Source organism: Mus musculus, chromosome 7 (genome assembly GCF_000001635.26).
Source record: "Mus musculus strain C57BL/6J chromosome 7, GRCm38.p6 C57BL/6J".
NCBI lineage: Eukaryota > Metazoa > Chordata > Mammalia > Rodentia > Muridae > Mus > Mus musculus.
This window is the reverse complement of record NC_000073.6, coordinates 112,071,732-112,086,256: the sequence shown is the minus strand read 5'-3', so window position 1 is coordinate 112,086,256 and position 14,525 is coordinate 112,071,732. Positions and strand designations below refer to the sequence as shown.

Here is a 14,525-nt window from a genome sequence, read left to right as displayed (position 1 = left end):
AGGTTTCAGTATCAAATCACACTTCTCCTTGTGATGAAGCCACACTACCTGATTAATGACCACAGAACTGACTGAGTTATCCCCAGAACGACAGTGGTCAGAAGAGCAAACCTGAGCAGCAGTTGTCACTCACAAACATGGAATCAAACCTTGCACGTGTTGCGTTCAATCTCTCGTTGCCTCTTTTCCTGCTCTTCCAGCTCTCTCTCCTTCTGCACCAGATTCTTAATGTGTTCTGGGTACTCGTCCACTTCTAGAAACTCTAGGAACATAAAACAGTGTCACTCAGAGCAGTTTCCTGTACACTTTTTGTTCTACAGTGCTTCCTTTCAATGTGGAGCAGAGACATTCTTTCAGGCAATAGTGAAGAGGTACTGATAGTGAGACCATATTCAGATCTAGTAAATGGCTCAAATCCTAGAACCCAACAAAGATACCAAAATTTTTAAAAGCCTTGGAAACTTACAAGTCATTTTTTATTTCAAATTCACCAAGGAACTCTGTGGCCCTGGGCAACTTTACTTCAGCCCTCAGCTCCTTACATTTATTAAAAGCCCCTGGCCCAAAGGTTATTGCCTTTGGTGTAATACAATTGAGTAAATGTTTACTCCTGAAACTGTCACTACACTCACTACAGCATCACTACAGCATCACTACCTTCCCTTCCTCCTCAATGCAGCTCTTCAGCTGCCTTCTAACAAAAGAAGGCAGAGGCACAGAACTGGGCACAGTTTCATGTGACTTAAAAGCATATTCAAAACAATATGAAATCAGGACACTTGAATAAAGCCAATGACTGTTTGATTTTTAAGGAAAACAATGACTATCAGTATTATTCATCAATAGGACTGGTAAAGAGTAAAAATGCAATGTTTCCAGAAATCAACTCCAGTCTAAACAACACCCGCCCTCCCACCACACTTCCCTTAACCCTCACTGCTGTATACACCTTCCTGCAATCAAGTAGCTACAAAGCATTCCCAGTCTGGTAACACAGCGCCCCCTGGTGTTTGCCACAGAACCAGAGTGGATTAGTTAGCCAAGAGGGGCTGAAGCACTGCGCTTCAAGGGCAAGATCCACAGGATGCGTGGATTACAACCCTAGTTGTGCCTCTAAGCCAAACTACTACAGGTCCTGAAACATACACTGGTGAGGCCACAATCCAACTTTTGTTCATGAAAATGAGAAAAAAATATATAATGGTTGAAACAGATATATGAGCACATCTGCTACTAAAAATAAATATGCTAGGATCAAAGTCAGTGATTATTTGAATTATAAAAAGAATATAGGATAACTCATCATCTGTGTATGTGTCTAGATACAAACATACACACATCCTAACATGTTTGCAATACTGTGAATCAGTAAGAATTAGCAAGGACCCCCCCCCCAACTAAAAATTTAAAGTAGTAACATTCAAAAATATAAAGAAAAGGACAAACACACTTAACACTAAGGATTATTTTGGGAGGTCAGTGGGCAGCTCTGAAGGTTCTGGGCATTGAAATCAGGCCATGGGGCTTGGCAACAGCATCTTATACCAGTTGAGCCATCTTGCTGCCCACCCTGGGTTTCTTAATAAAATATAACAATTTTTTTTTTTTACTAGATTCACAAAAATGTATTGGATCTTTAAACAATTTCTGCAGTACTTCAGGCCATCTGGAGTCCTCTCAAACTTTGTAGATACTAAAAGACCCGAAAGCTTGAAACTGAAACAAGCATACTGGCTATGCTGCAAGACCCTAACATGTGCTTCCATTCATGTATTACAACCCTACAGGGTGTCATCATTTCCAGTCTACAAATCTGCAAAGACTCAGAAAAGTCAAGTGATTTGCTCTAGTACACACAGCTTGTGAACTGTGATGCTGCACAGGGTATTAGCTTAAAGTAATACCTAATCTGTTAAAAGTTTTCCAACAACGTTTGTCTGTGTGTGGGTGTGCTTGTGTGTGACTGCATGCCTGCCTATGTGCAGTACTGGTTATCAGAACTCTGGGACTTATGAATGTTAACTAAGAACTCTATCACTGAGCTATAGCCTTGGCTTCTTTAAAATTACTATTTTTGAGACAAGATCCTGTTAAACTGTCAGTAGGCCTCAGGATTGTAACCCCACCCCCGCCTCCGCCTCATTCAGCCTTCTTCTCTAAGTAACTAGAATTACAAGCACTTATCACTATGTCCAGATCTATAGATTTTTGTAAAATGTTTTTATCACTTAGTATTACTTCATAACAGTGTTTTTAATTCACTTTCCCAGGCATAACAAAATTCTTAGGTGTTAACTTTTCTATCACCTAAAAGCAGTTATCTGTGTTTTCAAGACTAACATACTTGCATTTCTTGTTGGATCCTTCAGTCTGTATATCAGCATATATGCATTTGTTGAGCTAGGAGAAATTAACAAAGATTAGCAGGTCCTTTAAAGTAGACAGTACCTTTTATTTATAAGCACCAAATCTTTATTTGAAAAAAAGTCATACCACCATTCACTGACACACTAATACTAAAGCATTCCAGAAAAAAAGGAAAACCCTTTTTTGTCATTAATGGCACATGTATGAGAAGGTTCAAACATTCCTTTTGGTAACATGATGAAGTTTAATAAAGTAGGGTGTGTGTCACAATGCCTACTACAGCTAAGTAAGGGTTGGGCAAACTGCTTTGCTGGAAAGAAGCAAGAAAAAAAACCCCTTAGTCTTGCTGATTGGTGGTGGCACACACCTTTAATCCCAGCACCCAGGAGGCAGAGACAGGCAGATCTATGTGTGTTCAAGGCCAGCCTAGTCTACAGAGAGAGTTCCAGGGTAGTCAAGGCTACAGAGAAACCATGCCTCAAAAAACCCAAACCATACTATACCACAACACACCAAACCAAATTAAACCCTCATTTTTTGTAGGTCAGATGGTCTGTACTGCAACTCAAGGTATGTTACAGTGGGAAAACATCAGCCAAAAACTTATGAACAGATGTCCATGGCCTGCAGTCTGCTGACCCTTGGGTAAGGCTTTCTTAGTAAGACCCACAGAGAAGCTAAACTTACTCTAGTGAGCCAACACTGAAGTTCATGCTATTGCTTACCTTGCAAAAGCACTGGAGTAGTAGCCTCTGCTTCCTGAAGACCCACCATGTGTCTTCTTAATGTCTTCTTGTGTTATCTAAAAAGTTGTAATGTTACTTTTTTTTTTTTTTGTAAAAACCAGTAACACAAAGGTTATTATGTAAATATGTAACTTAATAGTTCCCCCTGGGCCTGAGACAGGTTCTTAATATGTAGCCTGGGCTGGGCTTGAACAATCCTCTGTTACGACCTTCCCAGTACTAGAAACTGTGGGGGTGAATCACTAAGCCCAACTTTAATCCAACCTCTTAGTGTCTGAGTTAGATGTGTCATGCCATTTCCATGAAGGATCATACTGATAATTCAGAGTTTATCAGTGGCTGCTCTGGTGAATCAGGCTCAAGACTCCTAGCACCACATCAATCATAAGGAAGGCTAAGGGCTAGAGGAAAGGGTAGTCTATTTTGGAAACATGTAACAAGCTCTACAAAGCAGAACAAAGACACTACTAACAATGAAAAAGGCTTGTTCAATGGGAACTTGAGACATACCACCATAGGTATCTCGGCTCTGAATAAACCCCACCTGACACTGAGTTAACTTCTCCACTTCAGGAGCCTTACCCTGCTCACATGTTGGTCATTGAAACTGTACCATTGATCGTCACTGAAAGACTTTATGCAAGCATAATAGTGTCCTCCAGCAGCACTCCCTGAATGCACCATCACTGAGAAGAGCTCATACATCAGGGAGTTCTAAAGAGAGAAGAAAAAGTTTGGAAGAGAAGACTGTAATAAACCCTTATTTGAAACTCTATTTCCTGTGGATACAGAGTAACGTAACATGACAGCTATCTGTTGTAAGCTAACTTGCCCCTTAGGTAACATTAAAATGGTAAGTCACCAAAAACCTTATTAGTGTGTGACACTTTCATCCTTCATATTTGTATTGCGATGTCTTGTGATCTTTGGAACTGTATCTGTCTATGAACATATGCTTGATTATTTATGAAAAATATTAGTCTGCAATTTTGTGAAGTACGTACTAAATAGAAGGTTGTTTTAATATGTATAGTCTAGATCAAGAAATTATCAGCCAAGCAATGGTGGTGCACACTGCCTTTCATCCCTGCACTTGGGAGGTAGAGGCAGGTGGATCTCTGAGTTTGAGGTCAGCTTGGTCTACAGAGTGAATTCCAGGACAGCCAAGGTTAAATAGAGAAACCCTGTCTCAAAAAAAAACAAAAGCAAGCAAGCAAGAAAGAAATCACCAACACATTGCTTTTTTCCCATTAAATAAAATTTTATTTCTGACACTAATTTGAAGTATCTTCTAAAGTACTCATGCAGTATTTTTGATATGTAGCATATTAATCTGGCATCTATTATTTATATTAATAATCAATTCAAGCCAGGCATGGTGGCTTACAGTTTAAATTATAGCACCTGGGAGGCAGAAACTGACATAACTCTGTGAGTTTAAGACTAGCCTAGTCCATAGAGTGAATTTTAGGATAGACAAGTCTCCATAGAAGAGCCATTGTCTCAGCATACCCACCCACACCTCTCCCCACAAATGCAGAACTGTTGCTATTTCTGTAATAATAAATCAGTTTATTGCTGTTCTGCTCTGAACACGCCTGATGCTTTCTATAATACACTAAGAACTTTTTCTCTTTTTCTTTACTCTTTTGTTGGTAGTAGAGATTGAACTCATAGATGCGAGGCAAGTGTTCTAGTGTGTGGCTATATGCCTATAGGGTATAAGTTGCTCAGGTAGCTTTGATCCACTATGTCGCCTAGGATAGGCCCCAAACTTTTGGCTCTTCTAGACTTGCCTTCCAAGTGCTAGAATTATTAAGACATGTGCCTCCACACTAGCTTGAATTACTTTTTCTTTAGGAAGCTTTGGCACTTCACACCTCCTAAAACAATTAGTAGTACTAGAGACCCTAGCAACCAGTACTTTTACCTCTAAAATCAATAGAAAGCCACCAGACTCAGGCCTGATCTTAGCACTTAAGAGGCTAGAGCAGGACAACAGTTGAGAATTCAAGGCCAGTCTGGACTATAAAGAGACATTGTTTCAAAAATCACAAACAAACAAACAATACATAATAGAGATAAAGATATAATAGCATAGAAGGCTTATATCGAACTCACAAGAGAGGCTAGAGAGACAGGTCTGAGGTGAGGTTATAGAGCACTTGAGGCTCTTGCAGAGGATTTTGGTTCTCAGCACCCACACTATAGCTCACAACCACCCTCTTCTGGGGTCCATAGGTATCAGGCATGCACACAGTGCATATACATACATCACACACACACACACAGAGAGAGAGAAAAAGAGAGAGAGAGAGAGAGAGAGAGAGAGAGAGAGAGAGAGAGAGAGACAGACAGACAGAGACAGACAGACAGACAGACAGACAGACTGGCACTATTAGGAGGTGTGGCCTTGTTGGAGTAGTTGTGACTTTGTTGAAGAAAGTGTGTCATTGGGGGTGGTCTTGGAGGTTACAAATGCTCAAATCAGTCCTAGTTTGATTGTTTCTTCCTGCTCCCTGCGGATCCAGATAGAGAACTCTCAGCTACTTTTCCAGTCAATGTCTGCCTGCATGCCACCATGCTTCCCAGAATGACAATGGACTAAACCTCTGAAACTGTAAGCCAGCCCCAGTGAAATGTTTTTCTTTATAAGAGATGCCATGGTCATGGTGTCTTTTCACAGCAATGGAAACTCTAATTAAGACATACATATACTTCTTGAAAACTCCACAACCACCTCCAAACACAAGAATGTTATCAACTGAGAGGTTCAGGTTATATAAACAGTAGTAACCAGGTGCTGAGAAAGGAGACTCTTTTAACTTGCTACCCCATGCTAGAGTGGACTTTTTGGTGACAGAGCAGCATAAGAGTCATCATGCTCCATTAAAGAAGTGCAATAAACTCACTGGTTCACCAAGCTGGAATTGGATGGGATCCTTTCTCTGGTCTGTCTCCGCCATCTCTACCTGGAGTGAATAAAAATAAGAGTTCCCAGGGCTGGAGATGGCTCATTGGAAGAGCAAGGGCTGCTTTTCCAGAGGACCTAGATTCAGTTCCCAGCACTCACAGAGCAGCTCACAACTGTCTTTAACTCTAGACATCCTTCTCAGTCTTTGAGGGTACCAGGTATATACATGGTGTAGACATGGAGGGAAAACATCCATATACATCAAATAAAATAATTTTTAAAAGAAAAAGAAATATAGTCTTTAGGAAAGGTTATGACACAGAAGGTTAGAAAGACCCTTTGTCATAAGTAGATTCTGCAAAGTTTTTTGTTTTTTTTAAGTTTTAAGCAAGAGAGGGTCTTGCTTTGCAATCCTTTCTGGACTGGAACAAGCTATGTTAGACCAGACTAGCCTCAAACTTGCAGCCAATTCTCTGACTTTTATCCTACATCTGGGACACTACTGTATAGGCCTGTTAGATCTCATTCACTTTTCTGAAGAAGCTCTTTCTTCGTTTTGTAGCACCAGGGAACAAATCAGGCATGCTAGTAAATATACTTACTTCCTTTATTCTTTGCTTAGAAAATACTGGGACCTTCCAACAAAATCAAATATCAGCACATCTCAGTTTGCCTTAACTTTAAACTGACTATAATTATTACATAATGAAACTTCTAGAACAAATTCTGAAAACTTGAGTAGTTCAAATTTTATTGCCAAAACTAAAGTTAATCAAAGTAATGACAGGCAGGTTTCAAAATTTACCTACCATCTAGAATTTGTGCTAAGAACATCATTTATTATTTTTTGAAACAGGGCTTACTCAGTAGTAACTGCTGGTTGGAACTTGTTATTCAAAGAGATACTACTGTCTCTTTTACCCAAGTACTGGGATTCTAGGCATTTGTCAACTGGCTACTAGCAACACATTTTTAAGTTTTACTGTAATTAGCAATTCTACCCCCAATTATATTTCTGAAAAATTTTGAGGTTGCAAGTTCTAGATAAGTATATTTGTAGACCTGAATCACTTTCAAAACTAGAATTATAGGTATCACATTACTAGTAAAAGGCAACTCTGCCTATACAGAGAAGCAAGGGATTTCAGGTACAATAGTTTACTAACAGTTACACTGAAGCATGTCCCTAAGGTAGGGACAAAGCAAGGATGTCACCTTATTCAGTACTGAACTGGACATCTTGACAAGGACACTCAGACAGGATGAAGAAAAGGCATCCATATCAGAATGAAGAGACCAAGCTGTCTTTATTAGCAGATAACATGATTATCTACACATAACAATAGGCCAGGTGGAGCTACACTGGGCTCATGGCAACTTGATGTCTCATAAGGAGTTGTAATGTATCTGCTGCATTATTCACTGCATAGCAATCCCCACTCAGCTCTCTTCCCTGAATTGAGGTGGTAACTTTAAAACGTCAAGAATAGTGGAGATGATGGTGAGAAGAGAGGCCCTGATCTAAAAATAGATTCATGCTATAATACTTCATTCTTAAATATTGCTCCAAATCTTTATATTTAATGATTCTGTGACTTGAGAAAAGTTAATGATTTATTACTTATGCTATGCTCAAGAGCTTTTTTAAAATAGGAATTATCCTTTTAATAAAGCAGTTTACATGACTTTAAAAGAATGGCTTAGTAAAAAAGAAACCAGCAAAAACAAAACAAACAAACAAAACCCCTTAAAATCACTGATACAGTGAAAAAAAATCCTACCCCCCAGACATCTAGTTCTTTGGTTTCCAGATCATAATTTTAAAAAGAGCATCATAGTCAACCAAGGATTTGGCTTCCCTTGACTCAAGGCCAGCTCTTTTATTAAATGTTTCAGAAGGGCACAACTGTTAGAATTCTTAAAATGCAACAGATCAAGCCCAACACTCTTATTTTCCTCTATGAGCAAACTCAGTGAAGACAAAGGATTTGGAGAGGTAGCACCCATTCTAACATGGTACAATTTTCAACACAGTACACACTCATGGGAAGTATCAAGTAGTGTTTCCCAAATACAATTATGAGTATTCAGCACAAAAACAGTTAAAAGTCTTCATTATAAAAAACGAAGCACAAAATAATACTGAAGTTCAAAAATTACTATATCCTCTATCTTAGCTAAAGCATGCAGGAACTAGGGGTAGAGCTCTCTGGTGGACCATTTGCTTAGCATGCTCAGCGCCCAGTACCAAGAAACATCATCAAAGGTACCTTTTCCAGGCCAGGTTTTGAAATCTTCTCACTCCCACTACTGCTCTCCAGGCATATCCCTTCATCAACAGCATCATCCGTGGAGAAATCATTACTCATCTGGTCGCTGTGGCAACTGCCTTCATTTTCTGCTCCACTATCAGTGCAACTTTCAGTCTGAGGAGATTTCTAATAAGACAAAGTTATCTTAACATCTTAAGCCAAATAAAGGAAAAGATATTCCTATGTTTTTTTTTTTACCATGTTCTCACAGTTTACCACGTTCTGATTAAGAGAAGCATTTATTTTAAGTAAATTTGTTTTCTTTTAAATTCAGACCTTAAGTTTAACAACTAAAAAATTACACTCTAAAACTATTTCTACAGTTCATAAAATTTTAATACTGCAAATAGTAATTCTCAATTATATTAAACCCCATTTATGATTACTGCTACGAAGTAACAATAGAAAAATTAATATTTTCCTCAGCAACATTTAAGACAGTCCATCTGCAACATTTAAGACAGCAACTATGCTAAGCCCCAAACAGAATCATTTATTCCCAATCCCAACAAAACATTCTCTTGATTACTGTGCAAAGGGTTACAAAAGAAGAACTAAGTCATCCATTGTCCCTGAGAACTTTGGAGTCTGCTGTACTCAGTGCAGGGATATCACACTTTTATGCCTGACTGCTTTCAACTCACAGCCACCGAGACTTAAGCTGAAGAATTCTACTTGTTATAAACTCCAAACAATTTTCTTCTCCTTTCCTTTTATAATTGATTCACATTCCTACAATGTTTTTATTAATATAAATTTAGATTTCTTTAAGATGAAAGTCTTTGATGTACATAAGTAAGCTCAAGGTCATGAAACCACCAAGTAATACTCAACAAGAATAGCTTTTGTTGGTTGTAATAACATTTTCTAAGCATATCCTCTAGTTCTCAGTACAGTCTTCTTCCTGTGAGGACATTTGATTCAAGACAAAATGAAGGTGAAAAATCACCCCCAGAACTGCAAGCTAAGCATGGAGGCACACACCTGCAACCCCAGCATCTGGGATGCAGAGGCATAAGGACTGCTCATTTCAGGCCAGCCATAAACAAGACTCTGTTTCAAAAAAGCAAAACAAAACCAACCAAACAGATTAAAAAAAAAAAAAAAGTCCCCAAATTCCAAACAAACAAGCAAAGTCTGTATTTCTTTCCCCTGGGATAGGTTTCCCTTCACAACAAATATGTCAGGAATATACAAACACAGACCAGATCTTCATCTACATTTAAATAGGAATTTGATGAAGAATATCTCTTTTCAAGTTCAACAGATTTCCTAACTTTAATTAAGCACAATCCAATCTTGTTATTCCCTCTCTGTCTCTCTCCGTACATGTGTACACATCCAGCCTGATCCGCTACTTTATCAGTTCTTTACAAATGCTCATCAGCTGCCATTCAGTGAATATCCACTGCAGTTATAGCAGCTTCTTACAATAGCTAGACAGAAAAATGAGAGCCAAAGTTTAGAGATTTACTAGGATGTACCAAATATAAAGGCATATTATCTCTGGTGCTTTCTAGCACTAAATGGTGACATGTAAGGACCAGGTGGAGAACAAGTGAAGCAGTTAAAGACTGTCAGGACAAAGATGGAAGCTCCTCTCTACCAACACTGGGACAACACAGCTGAGGTGCAGTAAACATTGTTTTCATCATGCTCACACAAATACTATGTTGGTTAGTTTTATGTCATTTGACACATGCTATAGTCATCAGAGAGGAGGGAGTCTCTATTGAGAAAATGTTTCCATAAGATCAAGCTGTAGTCAAGCCTGTAGGAGAGCCAAGCAGTGCCATTCCTTGGCTGGTGGTTCTGGGCTCTATAAGAAAGCAGGCTGAGCAAGCCAAGATGAACAAGCCAGTGAGAAGCGCTCCCCTCTGATCTCTGTACCAGCTCCTGCCTCCAGGTTTCTGCCCTGATTCTCTTCAATAATGAACAGTTTGTCAAAGCTTAAGCCAAATAAACCCTTTCCTCCCAAACTTGCCTTTGGTGTTTTATCACAACAGTAACCTTAACTAAGACAAATACTAAATGAAACTTGATGACCATTTACACTTGTATTTGAACCCCTGGAAGAAAGAGATTTTACAACTAGTATTCAGTTTCAATCAGGAAAACAACACACAAAACTTTTACAGCAACAAGGATTTATCATCCTGTAACAACTACCCTTTCTGATTGGAAATAGTTCACACAATGCAATCAGGAGAGCATCACACACACACACACACACACACACACATTAAATAAAGCTAGAAAACCCTTGGAGGTCAATGAATAGAAAGAAACGGATGAACCTTTCCTGCATTCATCAAAATTCCATGTATAAACTATTGAAAGTTCCAAGTTAAAACAAAATATAGAATCAAAGAGTAATAGATAAAACCTCTAGTATATTTGTTTTTGTAACTTCGTTTAAGAGCTAGAAAACTTATGTGGTGGTAACCAGTACCTTAATTCTCGAAGAGTATTGGCACAAACAGAAGACAGTAAGGTTATATATTACTTGTTCATTCACTCATACATTTGCACCATGTGTATTAAAGATCAGAAATCCAGCTATAATATAGTTTCATTAATAAAGAAACTATGAAACAAGACTGTTATCCAAAATCAAGAGAGAATCCCAGAGGTGAAACCCTTTTGTCTCTTAAAGAGCTTATGCTATTCTGACCAAATAAGAATACTTGAAATGTACAGTTTCAGGAAAAGTTTTTAGCCACAGCAATAATCTCATGTGGTAAGCTAATGGAAAATGAGAAAGGAGAAAGCTTTCATCAAGAGCACACTTTAAATATATCAGTCTTAACTCACGTCACACAACTCTTCTCAAAATAAATAGGGGCTGGAAAGATAGCGCAGTGGTAAGAAAACTGGCTGCTTTCCCAGAGGCCTGGGGCTTGATTCCTAGCCCATATAGTGCCTCACAACTGTCTCAAATTCTAATTTCAAGGGATCCGACGCCCTCTTCTGGCCTAAAGGGCATCACGCACACATGTAACACAGATATTCAGGCAAAACACTCATATACCTAAAGTAATTTTAAAAAATTAAAATAAAAATATAAAGTGTATAATGAAAAGCATAACAAGGAAATGTAGTATTTACCTCATCTTCAATATCAATAAATGTGCTCATATCCAGCTCCTCCGGAAATGACATTCGATCATTCAGTTTAATTCTATGCATGGTTGTATAATCAAAATCAAACCTTTTCAACTGTAAGGTCAGCAGATAGGGGAAATGCAAAAACCGAAGGCCCTAAAAAGAGGCAAGTGAGGTTAGGGGGACAAATGGACAGAATACTGAATATCATCTTAGACAAAGTAATATATTTACAAGTCTCTTACCTTCCGAGCATCACACTTCTTCTTACAACGTTCACAAAAATATTGATTTGGGCCATCCAAGATCTCTGGTTGAATAAATGCATGCAACGCTTCTTCCTAGTTTGAAAAAAAAGTAATTGTTTTACAATTATTTAAAACACTGCTTAATGTTAAAACTGTAACTGAAATCACCAAAACTGGTATGAATAAAATGATTAGAACAAAATTAGCAGCAAAGTATCATTATAATTATCATTAAAAGTTCTAACAAAATTATGTTATTTCATTCTTCATAAAAATTGCCTTGGTCACTATTTTATATTGCAACCACTTTTACTTTTTTTTTTTTTTTAAATAAGTTTTTCAAGGCAGGATTTTATTAAGTAGCTTGGGCGGTCCTGGAACTCAAAGAGATCTGCCTGCCTCTGCCTCCCAAGTGCTGGCTGGCATTAAAGGCGTGTGCCACCACCACCCGACTTCTACCTAATTTCTTACTGACTTTTACACTGTGGTGTTAGACTGAATGCTATAGAAAGGAAAAGTCCTGATCTTTAGAAAGTAGGTAGGTCCTGAGCTATGAAAGGGACAGAACATTACCAATACCATGCTGTTGTTAGCACACAGAACAGAAAAGGACTGCTTCTGGTAAGCTACAGTTTGATATGTTAAGCTATTAACAAATTAAGCTTCTAAATTAGCTCCAAACTGTGACTTTATCATTCTAGGGTGACGAGCTTTGCTTTAACGTGGGCCATCCCCTCCCTCACACACTATGAACAGTTTAACTGCTCATATAGTTGTAGAGTGTATTTTTCAGAAGTCAAAGTAGAACAAGGAGAGTCTTACATTCTTAGGTTAGCAAATATAAAGCCAGGATCATTACAATTTTATAGCACATAATCTAGGCACAAGTGCAACCAGAAGGAACATAGCCCGGACCCCATCTTCTCAGTGATGGCCTAGCTGTATTCTCCTCTCATGCTCTCATTGTTGGCCTATACAATATTGTCGTATTCTCCACAGATCCATTTTTCTTCACTATTTAGCATTTGCTTTGTTTAGAATAGGGAAACCAGTATTTCTAGGCTTTATAAATAATAAGAACTGGAACAACACACTGAGCACTATCTCCTGCATCTCTGGTGCTGTGAGCAATTATTGTTAGTGACACACAGCAGCAATGCAACACGCCTCCTTACAAACAGCTATATTCAGGCATCTCCATGAGACTCTCTGCTCTGAGTCAGGGAAAGAATTCAAGATATCTTTATCTAAGCCATTCATTCATCTTGTTTTCATTTTCATTTCTAAGATAATTATAAATTTGCACATACTTGCAAGAATTGATATTACCCAGAGATACTCTGTATACATTGCTCTGCTTCCTAAAAATGATATTTTGCAAACTATAGAACATCATAATGGTGATGGGGTCACTAACATGATACTCCTTCATTCAAACATTCTCAAATCACTGTTTGCCCCAGTCTGTTTATTAAGTTAGTTCTGTGTATTTATTATCTGAATTGGGTCCTCTTTACCACAGGATAGCCAAGGCATTAAATAGTTTCTATATAAAAGATAGGAATTGACCAAATTCAGTAACTCTAGTAATGACCAACAGTGGTGCAATTCTAAAATGTATTCATAAAAAATATTTACATGACCAAGTTTATGCAAATGAAATCAGACAGTATGCCAACTTTTGTGACTGGCTTTCTTCCATCCATGTTCATTTCCTCCATTCATTCCAATTACTGCTCATTGTATCTACAGCTTACACATATTAGAATTTGTTCAATCATTTACTTGTAAAGGCAAATCTTATCTTACTTATTTTTTAATATTAAAAATAAAAATGCAACCAATATTAATGTATAAGTTTTTATAGGCATATAAATTTACTTCTTTTAGATAAATGGCCCAGAATACAATTACTGGGACTTGTTTTAATTCCATATTCAGTTTCATAAAGATAATCTGTAATGTTTACAATTATACAGCAATGTAACCCAGTTTCTCTGCATTGTGAGTTTTAAGTTCTATAACTATTTTGTGTGTGTGAATGTATGTATTTGTGTATGTGTATAGGCATCTATCTGTATACTGAAGTTAAAAGTCAATGTTGTAAGTCTTCCTCAATCGTTCTTCACCTTATTTTTAGAAACAGGGTCTCTTACTGACCATCAGTCCACCCAATCTGGCCAGCTAGCAAACCTTAGGCATCTTGCTAGTAAACATAAGTTAACTTCCTTTCTCCATCTCCCCAGCACTTTAAGTACTGGCATGCATCTCTATGCTCAACTTCTATGTGAGCTCTGGGATGGAAAATCAGCTTCTCAAGCTTGCACGGCTAACACTTTACTAGCGCAGCCACTGTCATGATTTGTACTGTTAACTGTTCCAGGGGCAGGAAGAAAGATCTTCATTGTAAAACCTACATTTCCTGTAGCTAGTTGACTAAAAATGTCTTTTTTGATTCTGGCATATGACTGCCTAATCTGATGAAATGCTGGTAGTATCTTTTGCCAATTTTCTAAATGGACTGTGAGATTAAAAAATAAAACTGATGGCTTGAAATTATATATTTTAAATATTCCTTTGTCAGATATATGATGCACAAATATTCTATTTCAGGAGTAAATACTTTTAATTTTGTGAGTTATATTTTTGACATTACAGCTCTTCTGATGTCTAGATTTATATGATTTTGTTTTTACTAAAGCTTTACATATTTTATATTGAAGTGTATGTCCATTCTGAATTACTATTTTGTTACTGTTGTCTTCTCATTTGCACTTGTACTTTCTTCAGTCCTCTATTTTAAATTTCATTTTCACCTATTCATTGCTTGGAC

The 14,525-nt window shown here is 37.8% G+C and overlaps 1 protein-coding gene across 5 annotated transcripts in view; it reads right to left on the bottom strand.

The window, feature by feature from the left end:
• Usp47 (ubiquitin specific peptidase 47) overlaps positions 1-14,525 on the bottom strand; it is an 87,911-nt gene that overhangs the window by 25,130 nt on the left and 48,256 nt on the right. For 3 of the 5 annotated variants that reach the window (XM_006508273.4, NM_001357952.1, XM_030243044.1), the window contains 8 exons: positions 11,690-11,785; positions 11,448-11,600; positions 8,298-8,465; positions 6,026-6,085; positions 3,696-3,827; positions 3,093-3,169; positions 2,345-2,400; positions 150-262 (listed from right to left, as the gene is read on the bottom strand). In XM_006508273.4, coding sequence (XP_006508336.1) covers positions 150-262; positions 2,345-2,400; positions 3,093-3,169; positions 3,696-3,827; positions 6,026-6,085; positions 8,298-8,465; positions 11,448-11,600; positions 11,690-11,785 — 855 coding nt within the window. The remainder of the gene's footprint in view (positions 1-149; positions 263-2,344; positions 2,401-3,092; positions 3,170-3,695; positions 3,828-6,025; positions 6,086-8,297; positions 8,466-11,447; positions 11,601-11,689; positions 11,786-14,525) is intronic. The other 2 variants (NM_177249.3, NM_133758.3) reach the window with 1 other exon arrangement.